The sequence below is a fragment of the Bombina bombina genome, chromosome 6 (genome assembly GCF_027579735.1).
Source record: "Bombina bombina isolate aBomBom1 chromosome 6, aBomBom1.pri, whole genome shotgun sequence".
In the NCBI taxonomy this organism is placed as follows: Eukaryota; Metazoa; Chordata; class Amphibia; order Anura; family Bombinatoridae; genus Bombina; species Bombina bombina.
In genome coordinates this window covers 928,648,798-928,672,487 of record NC_069504.1, presented here as the reverse complement: position 1 = coordinate 928,672,487, position 23,690 = coordinate 928,648,798, and the positions used below count along the sequence as shown (strand labels likewise).

The 23,690-nt window shown below is 35.5% G+C and overlaps 1 protein-coding gene across 2 annotated transcripts; it reads right to left on the bottom strand.

Moving 5' to 3' along the window:
* Window positions 1-239: 239 nt before the first annotated feature.
* Window positions 240-23,356, bottom strand: PANK3 (pantothenate kinase 3). 2 transcript variants are annotated; one of them, XM_053718570.1, is made up of 7 exons: window positions 23,067-23,356; window positions 8,010-8,362; window positions 7,202-7,455; window positions 6,919-7,095; window positions 5,590-5,713; window positions 3,710-3,835; window positions 240-1,881 (listed from the first exon to the last, which is right to left on the bottom strand). In XM_053718570.1, exons 1-7 carry the CDS (start codon window positions 23,092-23,094, stop codon window positions 1,831-1,833), a joined length of 1,113 nt encoding a protein of 370 aa, XP_053574545.1. In that variant the 5' UTR covers window positions 23,095-23,356; the 3' UTR covers window positions 240-1,830. The 2 variants fall into 2 exon arrangements, with proteins under 2 accessions (XP_053574545.1, XP_053574546.1); XM_053718571.1 differs by lacking the exon at window positions 23,067-23,356 and adding an exon at window positions 8,914-8,963.
* Window positions 23,357-23,690: the final 334 nt, after the last annotated feature.

The following is a 23,690-nucleotide window of genomic DNA, read 5'->3' as shown; positions in this document are numbered from 1 at the left end:
ATTAAATAAAAAATTTGGGTTTCATGTCCCTTTAAGTTCATCACAGTAATTCCAAACTATATTCTGTCCAGAATAGACACCACAGTCATGTTATTTTACTAGTTAGAAACCACTTTGGCTTTTGTAGTGCACACTATTAAACAAAAGCATGTGGGACTACTGGCCAATAACCATATCAAGGCTGTTTTTTGTTGTTTTTTCTCAAGAGAAGACAACAATGTGTACCACTTTTAACAAGATAAAAACAAAACACTGCAGTGTTTAATGAAGTTCACTTTGAACAAATTACTCACTTTCTTTACAAATAAACTGTTTAACACTTCTAATTAGCCATGTAAATAATAACTAAAATAGACCTTTTGCCTCTAACAATAAAAAATTAAACTGGTCCTTATTTATACACAATCTTTGGATAAACAGCCAAATATGCGTTTACATATTAACCAAAGACTAAAATACTTCCTACTATGGCACCATATAAGTATTACCACCCATAGCCAGATATTGCAACTCAGAACTTATATATTCTCATCTTGCAAGGACACTACTATTTCAGCAGCATGAATTGACAAATATTTCATAAGGCATTTTTTACTACACCTATTGCTCAGAGTAGTTGAGCTGAACGTGTAAAGGTTGCAATGAGGAAGTCTTGCAAAGATTCACACTTCCAGACAAGAGCACAAGAACCATTATTTTCCCCATTATAAAAAAACGCCATAAAATCATGGATTTACTATACATACAAGGCTACTACATTTGTCCAGTTAATAATGAGAAGTACACAATTTGTCAGAATTCCAGGAGATAAGACACCTTCAGTTTCAGCAGTTCCACAAGGTGTATGGAGGAGCAATCAGTAGATTACACTTAAGGTTAATAAAAGTAAACTCTTAATATTCTTCTTTACACTTTTCAAATACTCAACATTATGATTTTACATATAAACCTAATACTGGAGAAGAGAAATGACAAGAGACTGAGTGGAATGAATTACTAACATAAAAACCAACACACAACACACTTAAAATGTGCATTGAGTTCTGGTAAACACAAGTTGGAAGATTTGTTGTAGCTGCCTTATCTAAAGCATTTCTTCATGAAGGGATATATTCAACATGTTGAAAAATTAATATACAATTAGAATACATGGTTCCATTTTCAGGAATCTATGCAATATATGCACTTATATCATGAAGTAGAAAAATTAGAAACAATATATATATATATATATATAAAAAGAAAAGTATTTGCACAATTAGAGGATCAAAACAAAATCACATTTACTATGACCAGAATTTGTTAAAAGGATCAGGTCATAAGGATCCCTTTAATTAATAAACAACATTTTATTAAAAGGGACACAAAACACATATAGTACTGGAAATACTTTAGGCCAAAACAAGATAAGAACCCATTTTCAGTGCTTACAATGGCACTGCTAAAAGCCAGTAATATAGGTTAATAATAGGATGCACCTGAAGTGGCCTATTGGAATGGCTTAGAAAACTTTGCTGTTAGTGTCCAAGTTAAACAGCATTATATTTACAGTACAGTGTGTGTTTCAGGATTATCTACTGGCTCCATATACAGGATTAAATGCCACCAGGAAACAAAAGCATTTCTATGAGAAATGATTAAACACACTTGGTGTTGAGGGGTTACCAAGCTTTTCAATATTTCACGTTGTTACAGTTTACTAATTTTTCAAATAGGGAGACATTTTTAGAGAAAGTAGGTCCATGCTCTTATTTGGTACCCATTGAATAAACAAGTTTTCAAAACCCACAAAAAAAAAAAAAAAAAACCTTCACATCCATCATCACTGTTTTAGGAGAAATTCGGTAGTCTTAAAAGAGCACCAACTGCACCAAAATAGCCCTGTAAAACACAGAAACATGTAATCATTAAAAAACAGAATAAATGAGTGGCAAGCTTTCAGAATGGAAACAACTTACATTATAGAGAACTCCTGGAAAGATAAAAACAGATGTTCCTTTAAAAAAAATCTAAATCAGCATTGGTATTAAAATCAAACACTGCTATACTTTTTTTTTGTGTGTGACCAGACAGTATAGTCTATGCAGCTACCTGAGATTTGTCAATGCAGAAAGACTAGTCTGGCTACTCATAATAGATTACATGTCTAAACTCTCTGTACCTTTTGTACACTATGACCGATTCCTTTGGTCGCTAGGTCATCAAAACAAAACAAGGTTTTGTATTTTAACTGTTGCCAGAGTGACTAAGAAGATAAAAATGTTTTCAAGATGCTGCCATAGAGGTAGACAAAGTGAAATTAGTTCTCCCCATAAAAAAAAAAAATCAAATACCAATTTCATGAAGTATTTTTGTCACACCTGAGACACAAACAATGCATCTTCAAACACTGAACTCTAAGCGATTGTTACTTTTTAGCCCTTTTATAACAGCCTAAAAAAAGCCAGTTCTTCTTTAATCTTTCATGAGGCTAATTAATTGAGGCTCCCATTACTTAAATTTACACTAATTTCTTAAATACTTTTACAAATATAATTTAAAACAAAAAAAAAATCAGGGGAATCTTTGCTTTGAGCAAACATTATGTCTAGTACTTTACACTATACTGTCCCTTTTAAACGGTCATTAAAGTTGAAAAATGATATGATATAATATAATTTGTCTGAGCATGTAATTTTATCACTAATGATGTTGCAACAATGTGTGCTCAACTCCTGTAAAGGGATTAAACACCCAGTTAAAAGAACATTGACCCAGCTGTTCAACTAGTGCTGCTGATAGGCTTAGCTGCAGCTTCTACTCTGGACCAGCAGTGCTCTCAGATCATTTGTGAAATTAAAAGGGACAGTCAAGCCCAAAAAAAACTCTCATGATTTAAATAGGGCATGTAATTTTAAACAACTTTCCAATTTACTTTTATCACCAATTTTGCTTTGTTCTCTTGGTATTCTTAGTTGAAAGCTAAACATAGGAGGTTCATATGCTAATTTCTTAGACCTTGAAGGCCGCCTCTTATCTAAATGCATTTTTACCACTAGAGAGCATTAGTTGACGTGTTTCATATAGATAACATTGAGCTCATGCACGTGAATTTACCATGGAGACAGCTCTGATTGGCTAAACTGCAAGTCTGTCAAAAGAACTGAAATGAGGGGCAGTCTGCTGAGGCTTAGATACAAAGTAATTATAACTGTGTTGGTTATGCAAAACTGGGGAATTGGTAATTAAGGGATTATCTATCTTTTTAAACAACAAAATTTATGGTGTTGACTGTCCCTTTAAACAAACAGCCTTACAGGGTTGTGAATTTTAAAAATGGCATGTGTATTAGTAAAATAGACTAGAGCATCCAGTTTTCCAGCTATAATGGCCCTATAGAAAAGGTAAATTACAAGTAATGATGGGCTCTATTAAGTAGCAGAGGTTGCAGGAAAGTGTTTAGCCCTGCTAAGACGAATATCATCTTATGCAAGTGAAACACACTAAGATATGATTTTGCACGGATCTTAGTGTGTTTCACTTGAGAAAGAATAGCTCAGAAATTAGACGTATACAAAAAATAACCTCCTACTTCCGCATTCGGCAGTGAATGAAACTGCCAAATGTACACATCTATTAAAGTGTGTGCATATAGATAGATTAAATAGATATATTTATAGATAGATGATAGCGATAGAGATATGATAGACGATAAAATCATGTACACAACCTCATGTTCCAGGAATAATGCCTTTAGTTGACCATTTGACCAGTAATCTAATGCATAGGCAAGAAGCTTCATAGAAAGGGTATTCCCACGCAGAAAGTTGCCAACAAAAATAACTTTGTTTATTTTCTAGAAAACAAAAACATACAAATTATAATTATTATTTAATATATGTTTGAGGTCTACGTAAAATCAAGGTTAAGCAGCAGAGAACAAGACAATATTTGGCAGACTACATACAATAAAAACGATTTGTCTGTCTCAGCTCTTCATGGCTGTTTCCGTAAATCTAGACATTCTTAAAAAAACAGTTTCTTCATGTACGGGGGGGGGGGGGGGAAATTATATTCACAGATGTCACTCTCAGATCCTTCATAGCCCTGTACAATGCTGCTTGATCCATATGCAACAAGGCAGCACTATAAAGAAGCCGAAAGAAATGAGAAAATCTAAGTACTAATCTTTCAAGTAGTATGGTTATTTTAACTACAAATCACAAGTACACATTTAGCAGAAAGTCATTCAGTTGTAGCTTTAGGGTGCGTTTCATATAGTCCACGTTTAAAATGTCTCTCTGATTCAGCTACAGGTAAAGCCAAATCTTTAATAAACCACTAAATGCAGTATCATTGCATAATTAACATGTGCATAATAAAAAGACAATACAGTAGGATCTTGTTCCCCAGGAAGTTTACATATAGAAAAGACAGTGCAAAATTTCATAATGGAAGTAGATTAAAAAGTGTCTTTAAACTGCATGCTCTATCTGAATCCTAAAAGTTTATTTTGACTTGAGTGTCCCTTTAAGCAGTTAGCTAGATAGGCAAGACAATTTATAAACTGCTATAAGTGTTATACAGCTTTGTTAAAAGGACATAAGTCAAAATGTTTCATTTACTTTTATTATTAATTTTATTTAATGGTTTTGAGATCCTTGCAGAAAAGTATAACTCAGTAGGCTTAAGAGCAGCAATAATGGGAGCTGGCTGATGAATGGTAGCTATGCCTCTTGTCATTGGCTTATCAGATGAGTTCAACTAACTACCAGTAATGCATTGCTGCTCTGAAGCCGATTTTAACTTTAAAGGGACATGAAACCCAATTTGTTTCTTTCATAATTTAGAAAGAGCATGCAATGTTAAACAACTTTCCAATTTACTTCTATTATCTATTTTGCTTCAGTCTCTTGATATCCTTTGTTGAAAAGCATATCTAAACAGGCTCAGTAGCTGCTGATTGTTGGCTTCACATAGATGCCTCGTGTGATTGGCTCAACCCTGTGTATGGATATGTCTTCAACAAAGGATATCTAAAGAATGAAGCAAATTAGATAAGTAAATGTGGTTTAAAATGGTATTCTCTATCTGATTAATCAAAGAAAAAAATTGGGTTTCATGTCCCTTTAACTTTAAATATCAAAAATATATTTGCATATCCCCTTGCCTTTAAGTCACATTATTATTTTGCAGGGGTTTAACTTATAGTTACATGAAATTGTGATAATAAAAGATTGAACATATTAGAGTATTTTTTTTTTTGTGTTCTGTCCTTTTAATGTACTCTATATTTAAAAAGGGGACAGTTGCAAAAGAAAACTAGATGCATCTATAGAGTAATCTATAAAATGTCAATGTGAATTTGTAACAGACTTCACATGTTAGAGCACTTGAACATTTAACACATGCAGATTTTAAAGCATATAAACGTACAATCATCTAGACATAAATATGATCCGTTTGTAATGTGCTGTTAATTCACATTGATACTCTATGGTAAATGTAAATTAAGCACCCAACAGTTATTTTTCTTCATCCAAACATCTTATTTCGGAACTATGCTTAAGATATTCACAGTGAGAGATGAAGGTGAATCGCTAAATTTACCTCGTTAACAGCACACATTCGTGCAATGGATCCAATGTTATTAGTTATGGTTACCAAAGTGGCCCTTGCCAGGTCTTCTTTACTAACAGATTCACGTTTATCTTTGCAGATCATGTTCCCAAAACTGAAACAAGAAGAGCACAGTTCTAGATTATATGATTAAAACAATCGATTTAAATTGCTATAAAAGGTTTAATAGTACCATAAAAAGCTTCATTATGCATAGTAAAACAACTTTACAATATGTTATTGTTAATTTTACCCTCTTAGCCAATAGCAGTGCGGTAAATCCAGCTCCCATGGGCGCCAATCCGGATTTACCGCACTGCTATTGGCTAAGAGGTGAAAACATCACCTCATAGCAAAATATTTTTTTAGCCGCGGGCTTTGTTAGTAGCTCAAATCGCCGATCGGTTGAGACAAATAAAGGAGCTTTCTACATGAAGTATCTTATACTTCATGAATGAAAGTCCCCTTTATTTGTTTCAATAGTCAATCCTAGCGTTTGTGAAACGCTAGAATTAACTTTCACTTTAACTCAAAATGTTTTCCAGTTTTAAAAACTCAAAGTGCACACCGAAGGCTTTGCAACCCTAACCCTGCCATATATGTCTAGAGTAGAGATAATAACTGCAAAACAATTCAGATTTGCTAAAATAATGGCAGTAGAATTTTCACACATCTAATATATATATTATTTTTTTTACAGAATTTTTTTTGTAATTGTTTCACGGTCACATGTATAAACCACAGGGTTAAGGTTTGTTTAAATTAATTTACACATGCGCTCACAATTTTTTATTATTATTTATTTTTTTAGCTCAGCATGCTAAGGGACTGTGGCTGAGCTCTGTAGCCACTCAAGGGTTGCAGGTTCGATCCCTGGCGAGGTACACTCAGCCTTTCACCCTTCCGAGGTCAATAAAATGAGCAGCGCCTTGAGACCCTTACGGGTGATTAGCCGCGCTTTACAAGTACCCAATACATACATATAGTTCACATATTACATGAGGCTATATATTAACTTTGCAATTATACACAGTTACATAAACGTTACTGAACTGCCAGCAAATATATTCTTTTATTTGTTACATTTAAAAGAATGGGATGAACAAAGTTAAAAACTGAGATGAACGCTACTGTTTAGTTGATTTCAGGTATATATTTCACTACATTTTGTGAGAAGATATCTTATATATGGACTGTGTTAATGTAGTACATTTGTATTTAAACGTTGTATTACGTGGATTAACACTGCACAACTCTCCATATTATATAGTGCATAGTACCCCTTTCACATTAGCTCAGAGACAGTTGCTATTTTGTTACCTTGATGCTACAGCCCAACCAGGGAGACCAAATCTTTCATAGTCTCCTCCATATATGTCCCGGACTAGTTTATCTGCATTGGTGCTATCTCCAGCTGAAGCCATTTCAAGTGCTTCTTCAAAACTTTCACAGCCAGTCAATAAACTGCATAAACCAAGGAATGTACCACCGCCTAGACTAAAAACAAGCATAATTACTACTCAAAAGCATTAAGAAATTATGCACTTGATTTATTTTTTTATAATCTTATCATTAACAATATAAAAGGATCAAATTTCAATACCTTGTTCCACATACTCTTTTATAGCTATCTTTAGAATGGACTGCAAGAATGCTGACTCCAGAACCGATGTTTACAACCAGCAGAGGATAAGGGTCATCCAGATTGAAAGGCATTTTTTGGCACCTCTCAGGATGGGAGGCATTTTCAAAATAATAGCACTCTGCCTGTCCATTAAAACTGACAGAATCTATGTACAGCAACCCTTTAACAAGGCAATCAAGTTCATCAAGTTTGTGCAGCTGAAGATTCCCAATCTATGCAGAAAGAAAACATTTTTAAAGTCAGTAAAACCATTTAATTATACACCTTGCAGTAAAAGGCACTAAAATTTAAAAGGACATCAAATCCCAGTTTTTTTTTATTTCACTATTCAGATAAAGCACATAATGTTAAAAAGTTTTCCAATGTGTTTCTATTATCGAATTGGTTTCATTTCCTTGGTCTCTCTTTGTTGAAAAGCATACCTGGGTAGACCCAGGAGTAGCAATGTACTACTGGGAGCTAGCTGCTGATTGGTGGCTGCACATATGACTTATCATTGGCTAACCCCTTATGTTCAGCTAGCTCAAAGTAGTGCATGGTGGCTCATTCAACAAAGGACAAAAATCAAATTGGATATCAAATTGGTAAACTGTTCAAATTTGTATGCGCTGTCTGAATCATGAAACATAATATTTGGGGAGGCAGTAAATTAATTTAAAAAAAAAAAAATCAAAAACACACAGCTAAATCCAGTTTACAGAATTTCTTATTAATATTTACTTGTAAAGTGCCTAGATTTTTAAAGCCATAAGGAAAGATAACGTACTGTTCTAAACTCTTCTTCAAACTTATAGGCACCACCACCAGTTGCACACAAGACTGTGTGAAGTGTTGAAAAGTTTTTATCCCTCCCCATTTGAATGAAAGTAGGGAGGTCTTGGGTTGGAAATCGAATAAAGTGCAAGTTTCCTCTCCTGCCAAAGAGAGTCAAGTCTTTAAGTTCTAGGTGGACATCACGAACACCTGTAGAGCCATAAGCTACATTGGAAGTCAAGTATTTCCGAATGCTTTTCAAGCTTTCCACTTCCTCTTGCTCCTCTTCTGCTGTGATGTCAATAGGTTCAAAATAGGAGAGTTTAACCAGGGTTCCACCAATGTCCATGCCAAACCATGGGAAAGCTGGAAGGATAAGAAAGAATATGCTCACTAATTAATTATGGAAATATGAGGCAAATATTGTAATTTTGTTACTTCAGAAAAATTACTTACAAATGTTTAATTTGTAAAAAGAACAACATATATTGCTGAATAAGCAAACAATATAATAGTATATTTATAAAGTACCAGGTTTGTATTATTATTATCAGGTATTTATAAAGCGCCAACAGATTACGCAGCGCTAAATTTTAGACAGCACTATGAAAAACATGCATGATTATATAGAAAAATAAATAAAAAGTTGATTACACAAATTACAAAAAGGACCCTGCCAGTAAGTTGCCATATTATGTACATCATCATTGGAAGAGAGATGACCAACAAACAGAACAGGTCGGTCTTGTTAGGCAAAGGATAAAGTTAAGGTAGAAGATGAGGGGGTATGAAGCAAAAAAAAATATCGGACTTGAAAATAAAAATTAAATTTCATGGTTTAGAGAGAGTATGTTAAGAGATTTTTAATTTACTTCTACTGAACTTCCTCAGTCAGTTTGCTTTTCAAATTTACTTACATAGAAACATAGATATTAACAGCAGATAAGAACCATACGCCCAACAAGTCTGCCCAATATTTCCTAAAAGTGTAAAAAAAAATAAAAAAATAAAAATGTATCTTAGTTCGTAGGATAGCCTTATGCTTCTGCCAGGCATTCTTTAAGTCTCCTAATTGGTTCTCTTGATACCCTTTGTTAAAAAGCATACTTAGGCTCAGCAGCAATGCACTACTCTGAGCTAGCAGGTGATTGTTTGCTATGAACATATACTTATTGCAAACTAAAGAGACATGAAACACACATTTTTTCCTTTAACGATTAAGATTATTTCTGGCATCTAAGCTGCTGTTCGGTCTCACAGATTTTGAACAAATTGTCATGTTCTGGGACAGTGGAAAATGGGGGAAACTCGGATTTGGAGGTGTTGAGTTGGTGACATAAATAAGCTAGAAGAAAAGTCTTAGGCGGAGTGTTAAAGTTTATCATGAAAATATGGATGATGCTGAAGCCCACAAGAGACTTTCTTTTTTTTTAAAGAAATAAAAAAGAATGATGTGTAGATTGGCAAAAAAAGGAAAGGGAAGAAGAGGACCCACAATTAAGCCTTGTGGCACTCCATAAGAACGTAAGTGATGTGCTAGAGAATGATACACTAAAAATATGATTACAATTAGTACCCATGAGAGCCCTGTGTCAGACACCAAAGGACTGAAAGGTTTGGAGCAGGAGAGTATGGTCAACCATGTCAAAGGCAACAGATAGACTGAGAAGGATAAGCAGGGAGAAATTACTTGTTGGCATAAACTCAGGCCATTTATCCCCTTGGTCATGGAAGCCTCTTACGTTTTGGTGACAAAAACCAAAGAATCTGATATGAAGACGTGTGATAGGCATTGAATACTTTTATCCTTGTCTCTCCTCAGGTGATATTTGTCCTACTAGTATTACATTTTGATATGCTCTTTTGTACTACTTTGATATTATAATTTTGTATTACAATATATGTAGTTTTTGTGTTTAAGTACTACCTTTGAATTTAGCCAAGAGCAATAATATAAATAAAATTATGTTAAAAATATAATTTGTATTTTAATGAACACACTATTTTAACTTCTGCTGAGATCTTTGGTTTTTGATGTATAATTGCTCCTAATTGATTTGTAAGATTCTTGAAAATTTAGAAACAAAAACAAAACAAAGAAATTGAATAAAGCTTTACAAGAAAATGTGGAGATCTGGGACAGAAGGCAGAGGGGAACGACCCAGTAGTGCGACTAGTACTGCCAATTGGATCAGCGTTGGTTTCCGCTTGGGAAAAAAATATTTTACGCACTGTTGAAGAAACGAAAGTTGAGTAAATAACTACACCTCCCCCATCTCAACTGACGGCAAAACAGTGTGTTCTTTCAAAAATAAGAGAGGTGAATTCTTAAAGCACTTAAGAAAATAGAGGTTTAACTTGCACACAAATTATATTTTAAACATATAACTTCCAAGAGCACTTCATCCCTCCCACTTGACTGGTATGGCAGTCTGATGTATAGCCAAACAAGGAGAAGTAGCAAATAAGGTAGGAAAGGACAAAGCAGGAAAAAGGGAGGTGCAAACTAGATCGGACGGCAGAAAAATGTATAAATAAAAATAGGACAGGGCTCTCGGACGCCAAACCACCATGAAAAAAATTAATCAGGTAAGCACAAATGTGGTTTTCTTTCATAAGTTGGTGAGAGTCCACTATCCATTACTCCTGGTAACCAATACCCAAAACAGTCCACAAGTAATCTATGAAGGACAACACTATTGCCTGGAGGATTCTTAAAGGAAGCAAAAACATCAAGGATAACCATGTTGCTGCCTTGCAAATTTGTTCAATAGAAGCCTCCATTTTTTAATTGCCTAGGAAGTGGAAATTGATCTGGTAGAATTGACTGTAATGGGTTTTGAAGGAGGCTTTCCTACCTCATAGTTAGCCTTGGGGATTAAGAGTTTAAACCAAGAACTTAACGTAATGGCTATGGCATTCTGACCTTTAATTGGACCTGAGAAACGAATGATATAAATTAAGAGGATTGACTAAAATCCTTTGTAGTTTGCAGATCAAATTTTAACAGCTTTAACTAAATTATGTAGAAATCTTTCTTTAGAATTTGAGGATTAGGACAAAGAGAAGGAATAATAATATCCCAGTTGATGTTATCAGAAGACACCACTTTTAGTAAAAAGTCACATTTTATCTATAAGACCGCCTTATCCTGGTGAAAAATCAGATGGGGGTCGCAAGAAAGAGCAAACAATTTAGAAAATCTAATGGCAGATGATATATCTAAAAGAAACAATACCTTCCAGGATATAAGATGAATTTCCAAACAATGCATGGGTTAAAAGGGCGAGATCAGCAAAACTCTAAGAACCAGATTAAGAGGAGAGACTAGTTTTAATTACTGGCTTAATCATGACTAAAGCTTGAACAACATTTTGAATGTCATTAAGTTTTGCATTTTCATGTGGTGTAATACTGGCAGAAATGAACTCTGTCCTTTTAAAGAGCTAGTAAATAAACCCTTATTCTAATAATTCTAAAAGAAGGCCAACTAAAAACATTTTTCGCACACCATAAAGGAAAAAGAAAAAATAAATAAAACATTTACAGAACACACCTTTCCAAATTGTATTATATATTTTTCTCTAAACAGGCTTTCTAGCCTGAATTAAGGTTTTAGCTACCTCAAAAAAAAAAAAACTTGAGATCTTGATGATAGAAAGGATCTTGAGATAGAAAGCCATACCTTATTGGGAGAGGCCACAGAGAACAACTGGACATCTGAACCAGAACTGCGAACCAAGATTTGTGTGGCCATGCTGGAGCACAACTATCTGTATGGCCATGCTGGAGCACAACTATTGATGATTGCTATTACTTTTGGCAGCAGAATTATTGGATGAAAAATGTAAGCAAGATGAAATGACCAGGGAGCTACTAGAGCATCTGCAAACTCAGCCTAAGGATCCCTGGATCTTGCAGAGTATCTGGGGGTTTGTTGTTCAAACAAGAAGCCATCAGGTATATCTCTAGTAGACTCCATTGTTCTACAATCTGATAGCGAATTGCTTGTTGTTGAATCCAAAATGATCCTTTTAGAAAGCCGAGTGTAGTTCTTGCACCACTGATTTTGCATGCATAATTGAAGAGGTCTCATATGAAACTGGGCAAATGAACTAAGAATTGTTATCGAGTCTATAATGACTACCAGAAAGGAAACTCTGTTTTGAGGAAATAGAGAACTTTTTGGAATGTTGATTCACAGCCATGTTTGCAAAGAAACAACTAAAGTCTGTTGATATGAGATACTGTTTAAGGTAAAGATGGAGCCTGTACCAAGATATCATCCAGGTATGCCACAAAATACCATAAACTCTTATTACAGACAAGAGAGTTCCTAGGATGTTTGTAAAAATTCTGGGAGCAGTAACAAGACCAAATGTGAAAGCAACAAACTGAAAATGTTTGTCCAAATAGGCAAATCTTAGGAACTGGTGATGGTCTTTGAGGATAGGAATATGATGGTAAGGATCCTTTAAATCTATCATGGACATGAGGAAGAATTGTACAGATTGTTTCTATTGTGAAAGTAGGGACCCTGAGAAACCCGTTTAGAATAGGCCTGAAAGTTCCCTCCTTTTTGGAACTATGAAGAGGTTGGAGTAAAACCCCTGGCTGTGTTCTGATATCAGAAATGGAACTATTACTCACGAGTTCTACATACCAAATACACTGAAAATAGACTTGACCTTTGGGACATGGGACCGAAGACACCTTTGCTCTAGGAGGCCTTGTCCTGAAGCCTATTCTGTACTCTTGAGAAACAATGTTTGGCACACAAGGATCCTGTACAGACTGCGACCAGGCTTCTGAAAAAAGCCTAATCTGCCCCTACCGGAAGAGAATCTGGATCAGGGCCCACACCTTCATGCAGACTTGGTAGGTACAGGAAGAAGGTGTTTTGGGCTGTTTAGCCTTGTTCCAGCTGGGATTAGACTCGTGTCTAATTGTGTTTTTGTGAAGGAGGATGACTTTCGGTTCCTTAAATGATGAAAGGAGCAAAAACGATTAATAGCGCCGTTTTCTCTCAGACTTGTTGTCCTGAGGGAGAAAGGCTCCTTTACCTCTAGTCCCGATAGAGATAATAGCATCTAGTTCAAGCCCAAATAAAACCTCTCTTTGGAAAGGAAGAGATATAGTCTAGATTTTAAAACCATTTAAGCTAACCGTGATTTAAGCCACAAAGCTCCTCTAGTCAAAACTGATAACGCCATATTTTTTGGCATTGATTCTAATAATGTTAACAATAGCATTACAGATGAAAGCATTCGCTGACCTAAAAAGATTCAAAAGACAATGAAACTCTTCATCAATAGCATCATCTGAAATATGATCAGTTAAATTATCACACATAATAAAGATAACCCACTTGAAGAAACGCCTGTTTAAATACTATTTTTCTTTTCATATGGTCTTTAAAAAGGGACAGTCTACTTTTTTTTTATTAAAGATAAATGCCTTTACTAACCATTCCCCAGCTTTGCACAAGCAACATTGTTATATTAATATAGGTTTCTAAGCTCTTGCAGGACCGCCTCTTATTTCAGTGCATTTTATTATCTTTTCACAGCCAGACAGTTCTAGTTCTTGTGTGCCATATATATAACAATGTGCTCACTCCCATGGAGTTATGCAGTGCAGGAACTAGCACTAAATGGCTAAAATGCAAGTTTGTAAAAAGCACTGAATAAAGGTGCAGTCTGTGGAGGCTTAGATACAAGGTAATAAGAGGCAAAAACAATATTAATATAAAAAAGTGTTGGTTATGCAAAACAGAATGGGTAATAAAGGGATTATCTATCTTTTTAACCCTTTGAGTTTCCCACTCTGGTGCTAATGACGGTTCAGAGCAGTCACTAGCACTCTCCCACCTTGAGTATAGTGTATAGTGACAGGCATCGCCGGGGCTTCCCATATTGTATGGTGACGTCACTTGCAATAACGTGATGACGTTACCACGCAACTTTATTTATACTTATCAATGTTAAGTATAGGAAAAGGGGGCATGCTGCTTAGAAGCCTGTATCTCAGGCATCTAAGCAGCTACAGACTCCCAATACCCACCATTGGAAAGGTAATCGCCTAACCTTTCCAACAGTGTAAGTCGGGGGGGGGGGGGGGGGGTCGGGGGAAAAAAAAAAAAAAAACCCTTAAAAAAAAAAACATCTTAGCACCCAGGTGGAAAGTGCTACCAATTTAGCACGGTTGATGAGGTCAGGCAGGGACACCCACTGAAAGGGACTGAGAGCAAACCGTACCCCTCTCCCCTGCTTATGAAAAGACCCATTATACAAACAGAAGCAATCTGAAGTCTGTATAAATCTAAAACTTTGGGGCTTGGTTAGGAGTCTGAAAATCAGCACTTTATTTAAAAATAAGCAAAACTATACATTTTTAAAAAAAAACACCAGATGGTCTACATAAAAGAATCATACACAAAACATTTATGCAAAGAAAAATCTAGTGTACAATGTCCCTTTAAATGAGCATATTGTCAATCAACAGGAGGTGGCTAAGGGACAGGTCCCCACGACAAACTTGTGACTAACTCCTTACTGGATGTAATTGCATGACTGCCCCATAGTCCAATCTCCGCTTCGTCTCTCAGTAGCAGCTCTCTGAGGGGGGTAAATTGACCTCAACTCAGTTTGAGAACACCTCTTATCAAAGAATCTGGAGCACCTTAATTCTTCACTTTCCTACTGGGAGGTAAAGATGAGACTGGCATACCAGTGAGGTGGGAGACATGAAGTGCTCTTGTAAGTTTTGGGAATCTTTGCCTCCTGCTAGCGACTAGGAGTTGAATCCCTCAGGAGTAATTGATAGTAGACCCTCACAACCTTATGAAATAAATCGTATATGCAAGACAAAAAAAAAAAAAAAAAAAAAAAACTCATATCAACTGAGGAGAAAGGATAAAAATATCCAATGCCTGTTACACATTCTCATGTCAGATTCTTTGGCTTTTGTTACCAAAACATCACAAATAGCCTGCTTTTACACCAAGTGTCAAAGTCAATTCTCCATGTTTATCCTTCTCAGTCTGTTGCCTTTGGCATAGCTGACCATACTCTCCTGCTCCAAACCTTTCAATACTTTGGCATCTGTGACACAGCCATCTCGTGGGTCTGTTTTTAGTACTTTAATCATATTTTTAGTGCATCCTTCTCTTGCACATCCTTGGCGCCTTATGGGATGCCTAAAGACTTAGTTGTGGGTCCCCTTTTTTTCCACTCTACACATTTTATTTTTCCTTAAAGAAACAGTCTGGATTTCAGCATCATTCATATTTTAATGATACTCAAATGTTACCACCCTAAGAATTTTTTTCTAGCTCATTTATGTCGCCAACTAACCTCCAAATCAAATATTCCCTCCTATCCCATAACTTGACAATTTTGTTCAACACCTGCTAGACAGAACAACAGCATACGTGTCAGAAAGTATTAATGGTCCAGCTTCAAATTAGATAGTTTGCATAAGACGAACCCTTAAAAAAATAATTTTATATGCCGATTTGTTGAAGAAAATAGTGGAAAAAATAACTTCACCTCCTTGGTGCACCCTCTTCCAAACCAACAACCCCCAGAGTGTATCTGAGTTGCGGAAGCCTGATGGCTGTTCTGGCATGAAATGTGGTGGTATCCCGAGGCTATCACAATCCATGTGCCAGGTCCAATTTTACTTTAAAGGACCTTCAGCCATAAATTGCATACTTTCAATCAAACAAACTGGGATACAAACAAGGGTGACACGGGCATTTGTAATTTCTCTCTTACATTTTGCTTTTAATATATGTGCTTGCACACACATATCTATATCAATATATCATATTTAACTATAGCGTTAATTTATTTCTGCTCTTTCATTACTAGTCCTTTTTAAAAAAAGAAACAACTTATTTTGCAAGCTATATTCTTATTAGTTTTCACATAATAAATAAATGTTAATGGGCAGTATACTGTACCATTAATGTGATCCCAATTACTTTTTTACCAACTGCATAGAAAATGTATGAGAATTTGCTTTTTAAGTTTTATTTGTGTATATGAAATCGATAATTTTGTGTTTTGAAGCCATAACCTAATAAAATGGGTTGAGCTTGTAGGTATAATCAGATCTCATTACGTTATCACATTGTGTACATACACATGCTTCTTTATCTTATCTCCGTCCGTAAACAAAAGACCAATACTTAGAGAGAACAATGGAAAATTAACATTTTATTACCTTATCTCTTCTATACACCACTGGGAGTGCAATTTCTTCTGTGTTTACACAGCTTATCTATAGCTTGGACCTAAGGCCAGAAACTTTCAGATTAGGTGGGGATACCACAGGCTAAATCAACTATTTCAAATGCCAATATAAGGATAAAGGAAACACCTGTTAACAATGTAATACACTCCACAGCAGGTAAAGTGGCTCATTGGGAAAAAAATTAAAGGGGAGAACATTTTTGAGTAAACTGTCCCTTTAATAATTGAGACTAAGTCACAGTAGTCACAACCATTAAGGGAAAATTAAACATTAAAGATGAACAACATTCAGTTATATTTTGAAATACTTACCTTGCTTATTGTATGTTTAAATCCAGCACCAATATTGTATGCTAGTTTTTGCTTTACAGAATCCTACCATGCATGTACTTATTTTATAGGCGGTGAACATATGCAGGGGCCTGCAGGTGATGTCACTAATCCTTTGACAGGTTCTCCACACCTAATGTAAAATATGTATGAAGCGAATAATAATTGCCAGCTCCATGTGCCCAACATCCCTTTACTGGAACCGTTTACTTGTGCTATATTTACATTTACAACCATTGCAAGTATAAACTTGCTATTGTTATATAGCTTTAGTGTCTGATATGCATTTAATTTACGATACTTTCCAAAGGGCTATTTTTTTAGCACCTTAAAAAAAAAAAATAGTTGCCCATTATTTATATCCTAATCCACAAAAATACCACTTGCATTATGGATGAGCAATTGACACACCCACATACTGAAGATTGTCTTTGTTAAAGGGACACTGAACCCAATTTTTTTTCTTTCGTGATTCAGATAGAGCATGAAATTTTAAGCAACTTTCTAACTTACTCCTATTATCATTTTTTCTTCACTCTCTTGCTATCTTTATTTGAAAAAGAAGGCATCTAAGATTTTATTTTTTTCAGAACTCTGGACAGCACTTTATTGGTGGATGAACTTATCCACCATTCAGCAAGAACAACCCAGGTTGTTCACCAAAAATGGGCCAGCACCTAAACTTACATTTGTGCATTTCAAATAAAGATACCAAGAGAATGAAGAAAATTTGATAAGAGGAGTAAATTAGAAAGTTGCTTAAAATGTCATGCTCTATCTGAATCACGAAAGAAAAAATTGGGTTCAGTGTCCCTTTAAAGGGACAGTACACTGTAAAATTGTTTTTGTATTTTAAATTAAATACAACTGCAGAGTATAAAATATTTGAGAAATTTTATTTTCATTCTTATTTGAGTATATGAAGTAGCTGATTTTGTGCTTTGAAACCACAGCCTATTACAATGGATTGAACTTAAAGGTGATATCAGATCTCATTATGTTCTAAGTTTGTGTAAACAGACTTGCTTCCTTATCTTTTATTTGGCTGGAACACCAAAGCTCAATACATAGAGAGAACAATGGAAAATTATCATTTTATTATTTAACTATCCTGCATCCCACTGAGAGTGTAATCTCTTCTGCTGGCTGTGTATACTTCAATAGCCTATACTCCAGTATTAATTTGTTCAGTATAGGTGACGATACCACAGGCTAAATCAGCTATTTCAAATGCTGAAATAGGAGTAAAGGAGCTACTTGTAACCAATTTAATACACTCTAGCAGGTTAAAAGGATCATTGGGAATAATTTAAAAGGGAGAAAATTTTTGGGTGAACTGTCCCTGGAATGCAACCACTCTTGTTTATAAAGTAATTTTCTTAACGTTTAAATATTCTACAAAACACTGTAGCTACCAGGTAACATCTTCTTTGAACGCTTTTAAAATGTTTCGATCAAACATACTAATTTTGAAGGTTAGAAGGATTACCAATGGCACTACTTGTGTATAAGAGACCTGTTTTTCCTTTATTTAGCCAACTAGTACGGCTTTGTGTGGGTGCTGTGTGTATAAACTTGAATACTTGTTTAAGAAAAAAGGATACAAATTGAAAGCACTCCCAGGTCAATTGCAAAGAATGCATATGTTTATCAATTGATTTATCCAAGGATGGGATTAGGGAGACAAGAAAATTAGCTATAGTTAAAATATAACTTTTATTGGAGTCAAAAGATAAAATAGGAAAAATATTAAAAACACACTTAAAGTGAATGTAAATATTGATGCTTAAGTGCCCGGTTTTTAAAACTTTGATTAAAAACAGGGGCACTTTAATTCATCAAAATTTACATTTCACTCCTGTTGTGACAAAAAAACTTACCTTTTAAACTTCACAGCAGCTGCTGCTTCCTCCGGTCTCACAAGCCATTTCTGATGTCAGAAATGATTGATAGGTCATCCTCCAATCACAGATTCCCCCCCGGGGGATTCAGTGTCTGATTCACTGCTGTGATTGGAGGAAGCCAGATACCTCATTTTAGACCCAGGAAGAGGCTTTGAAACAGGTGGAGGAAGCTGGAGCTGCTGTGAAGATTAAAAAGTAAGTTTATTTTCACAACAGGAGTGAAATGAAAATATTGATGAATTAAAGTGCCCCTGTTTTTAATCAAAGTTTTAAAAACCGGGCACTTTAGCATCAAAATTTACATTCACTTTAAGTACCGACTGTAGTATACTAAGATTGGCGTGGCAATCTGCTGATCAACAATAGTGCACCCAAACAATACCACTATACAAGGGTATCACAAATATTGGCTGAAAACATAAAGGTTAAAATGTCAGTTAATTCACAAATAATGAGTTGTGATGAAATTAGAACACTTTATGCATCCAGTAGCTCTACAGGTGGGAGAGTGGAGTAAATGGAATATCACTGTTGTCTTGAAACGTTAGGTTAGACAGTTAATAGCTGTGTACCAGATCAGAAAATAAGATTGAGATACAACCCAAATCGTATTAGTAAGTGTTTAAACAAGGTATGTGACCTAAAGTATTAACTAAGTGTCGTAACTAAGATTAAAGACAATACCAATACACCACTAAAATGTTAAACAGCTGGATATTAATGCTTACAAGTAAGGGATGTAAGCAGTATTAAAGATGCTCAGGTTACTAAATAAAGTAAGGACATAGAACTTGGTCAGTAACAGAATCGATTGCTGGTAAGTTACCGTGGTGCTGAAAATACCTGGGTATGCTTATTGACACTGCTGAAAGTATAATACACTATGATCCTATATTATGCTCCATGTGAGCAGAGTCTTCACAGTAACTGATTACTTATGTAAGTACTTCTAGTAAGCCGGGCTCACATGTGCCAAAAGATTGATTAATAGGGTTCAGTATGTGGTGATAGAGCCGACCCTAGTAGTATTGGTCATGTGCTCAAGTGATACTTAATGCGGTTGAATTCACCAGGCAAACCGCCTGACGATATAAGTAAAGATTATATAATGTAACTAAAAGTAATGCGTAGTCCTAACACTTAAGTGGCAGCACTCATGTTGTAAAATCAATACCATCTCAGTAGATTGCGGTGATATTATAGTTAGCCATACACCTAAGGTTACTGATGTGTCTTGCCGGTGTTAGTTAAGTATTTGAGGCAATATGCTATCCACCCGGCTTGAGTGGGTTTCTAATGTTTACTTACTATAGAGACTGAGATTTCCAGCTCTGGCTAAAATGGCCCAAAAATATATTCCTGCCCCATGCAGTAGTCTGAAAAGTGAAAGGCTGTTCAGCTTAAACGTCAAACGTCCTTACTGATAAAAGAAACAGACTTATAGCTGAACATGCATAGATGCTTCTGTTCCTTAATAAGAACTTGCCACTAACTTTTGAAAAATTATTTTAATTGCTAGATTGCCTGTTAAACTGCTAGTTCTCATCTTGAGCAATTTTGCTCAAAACATACTGTACTCTGAGGAACATCCTTAGCCAGGGCTGGACTGGGAATAAAAAGCAACCCTGGAAAAATATGAAGACCAGTCCTATTTCCTGTTGAGTCAGTAAAATGCAAATACCCCATTTTTCTCAAATGGGATTACTGGGACACTCCTTTCAATGTTTTTATCAGAATTAAATTATATTACTTTGTATTAAATAAACATGCCAGATTGATGTTATATAGGCATCCTACAACCCAATTGCATCCAGTAATCAGCCCTTTAAACTGTAGCTTTCCAGCCCCAACTGCTGCAGTTGATGATATTTATTGTTATTATTAATATATTTTATTGTAATATTATTATTTATAAACATGTTCTGTGAACTTTGTGACAACAATCTAATAAAACAGTTTAATTATTGCAAAACGTCTTGAGTTACATTTCATAATTATAAAGAAGCTATCTTAAATTATTAGTCTGTACTGAGCTTGGTAAACTGTCATATAACATTCAAAAAAAGTATTGGTAATTGGTATTGGTGGGTATTTGAAAAAAAGTATCGGTACTTGTACTCGGTCTTAAATAAAAATGGTATCGATACAACCCTAGTAGATGTGTAACAGATTTTGGGGGTCAAAATTAGAAAATTGTTTTTTCCCCATTTTATCCATCATATTTTATAAAAAAAATTATAGTAAATTATAAGATATGATGAAAATAATGGTATCATTAGAAAGTCCATTTAATGGCGAGAAAAACGGTATATAATATGTGTTGGTACAGTAAACGAGTAAGAGGAAATTTACAGCTAAACACAAACACCCCAGAAATGTAAAAATAGCCCTGGACCCAAACAGTAAGAAAATGTAAAAGTGATGTGATCACTAAGGGGTTAAGGCACCATCTCCTACTTAGTATGCGCAAGAGTACACAGTAAATACGTGTATATGCTTTTTGTGATTGGCTGATGGCTGTCACATGATACAAGGGGAGGTAAAATGGAACTGCCAGAAAAACTAAATCTATTACTTATTTTAAATTCAAACTAACTGCTATGGCTTTGCTTTTTTTTATTAAGTATTAGATAATTATGCAATTTAACAGTATTTAATTGTCTTTTAAGTGCTATGTTTGAAGAAAATAAGATTGTTTGGAGTGAATTAGATCTGCACAAGGAGCCAAGTGTGGGGAGGGAGCAATAAAATAAAATGGAGACCTTTATACTGCTTTAGTTAACTAAAACTATTTAAATTGTTATTGTAAGTGTAATAATTATTTTTCTCCTGCCAATAAAGTACAGCAAAAAAGTTGTCCAAATATAAATAATTAACCTATTAAACAAGAGGTAGTTCATCTGGCAATAATTTCATAATTATTTATGTATAATAAATCTGTAAAAGTAATCTAAAAATGTATTCCTCATACCTTCATCAGGATGTAAATATTCAGATTATAACAACCAGCAAGAACAAGTCTAAGAGAGCATATTTTAAACAACTTCCCAATTTACTTCTATTACCTAATTTGCTTCGTTCTCTTGGTATACTTTGTTGAAGAGCATATCTACATAGCCTTATAAGCTGGGGAACTAGCTGTTGAGTGGTGGCTGCACATATATACCCCTTATCATTGGTTTACCACTGCGCTCAGCAAGCTCCCAGTAGTGCATTGATAACTAGCTGCCAGTAGAGCAATGTTGTCTCTTCAGTAAAGGATAACAAGATAATGAAGCAAACTTGGTAATAGAAGTAGATTGAAAAGTTGCTAAAAATGTTATGTTCTATCTGAACAATGAAAGAAATATTTTGTTTCATGTCCCTTTAAAATGTGATTTGATTAAGAAATGTCTAAATTTAATTCTGCTGTCCTCTATAATCTGTGAGCACATTAATAAACAAATGCCCCCAGATCTGCCAAGTTGTGGTAGTACAAATACTAATAGCACACATACTTGCACTTGCATCTGTCAATAATAGTTCTACTGCTATGACAAGAACGTCAATAAACGTATCATCACATTTCAGGAATTTTACAGACTTGCTTCTTTGAGTGAAAAATTTTAAAATACCCTCAGTCATGTGGTTTCAAAACATTCCATGATGTAATCTGAATTGTACTGCCTCTCAAATTGCTTATATTATTCAGTCACGTGGACGTATTAATCATGCAGCTATGTGACACAAAAACAAGTGGTTAATGTGATACTTGTGCACTTAGATTTAAGTATTTGCATGTTTTCATTATAAAGAAGAATTTTTTCACATTTTACCCCGAGATAAATGCATTAGTGGGATATAGAGTATTTTGGAAATTGATATGTAAATCAGTTCAACAAAATTGAAGATTTGTGATACAGTTATAGATCTGTGGAATGACACTGTATACAACTGCATCTAGCACCACATTGTGCAAACCCTGGTTTGCCCACCTCTGTAAGTTCTTTAGTGCACCTGTCACCTCCAGAATCACACTGAATTATAGCATCTGTGTGTATTTAGCAACACATCTCTTCATAGTCGACTACACTAGTTTTCTAAATTTAATAGATACCTGCTAACATTTTAGCCGGGTGATCAGTAAAATCAGCAGGGTGGTGCACAAGCTGAAAGGGTCCTGGAGAGAACAATGCCTGGCCTGCTAATATATCCTTATAGTTTACAAATCATGGAAGAAAGTTGGTAGTATATTCAATGTTAAAGGTAGCTGGATATACAATTATTTATAAAAAAAAAAAAAAACAATCTGATCATCTCAGTAATACAATATTTATTAGTGCTCTCAAATGATATACATGGTGGCATATACCATATACCTACAAGTCAACATTACCTGCCGTATCACATTTGCATCACTGCTACTCTGTATGTAAAATACGTGTATGAAAAATCCCTTTCATTGTACAGGGGGACTGAGAGAAAATGGTGTTATAGTAAACACGGGGTTTGTCTGTTCCAGTACTATGCGGAAAAAAATCTTTACTCACAACAGGAACAGGTAGCCCGCTATAATCATGATCATTTCGGGTGACTTACACGGCTTCTTGGCATCCTTGATCTTCATGTCGGATGTGCTCAGAGCGCTTGGTCGCTGTCTATGAATGGGGAGATGCAGAGTCACAACCAAAATGGCTCTGAGTGTGCGGGAAAGGCGGGGTGCTGTGAGAGACAGAGAGAGAGAAGACGGTTCTGCCACAGCTATACCTCCCGCACACAACACACCACCAAGGCTCCGACCCTCTACCCCGCACAACCGCCCAGGTTACTCCCCCTCCCCGCTCCCTGACCCTAAGTTCTCACACAGCACTGGTCCCAGTACCGCACCGCCCCTCTGGCCACACAACCATAACATTCCTGCTAGGCCTCCCCCTCCAGGAAGTGGTATCACTATGCAAAGATCTGTGTTAGTTGTAGTTTCCATTATCTACATTATAAACATACCCAAATAAACATCAAGACAAAATGGTGGCGACTTGGACTTCAATTCCCGAAAGTCAATGCGGCACAAAATATTGAGAATGTACACAGACAATAATATGGGCGTGTAGTGTTTGCTGTCAGTGTATAATGGGAGCTAGTATGTTTTCGTGGGTGTGTATTAGATTGAGAAATAGTGGGCAGAACATAGGGAGAAAAGGCTAGCTCACGCCAGGTTCACCT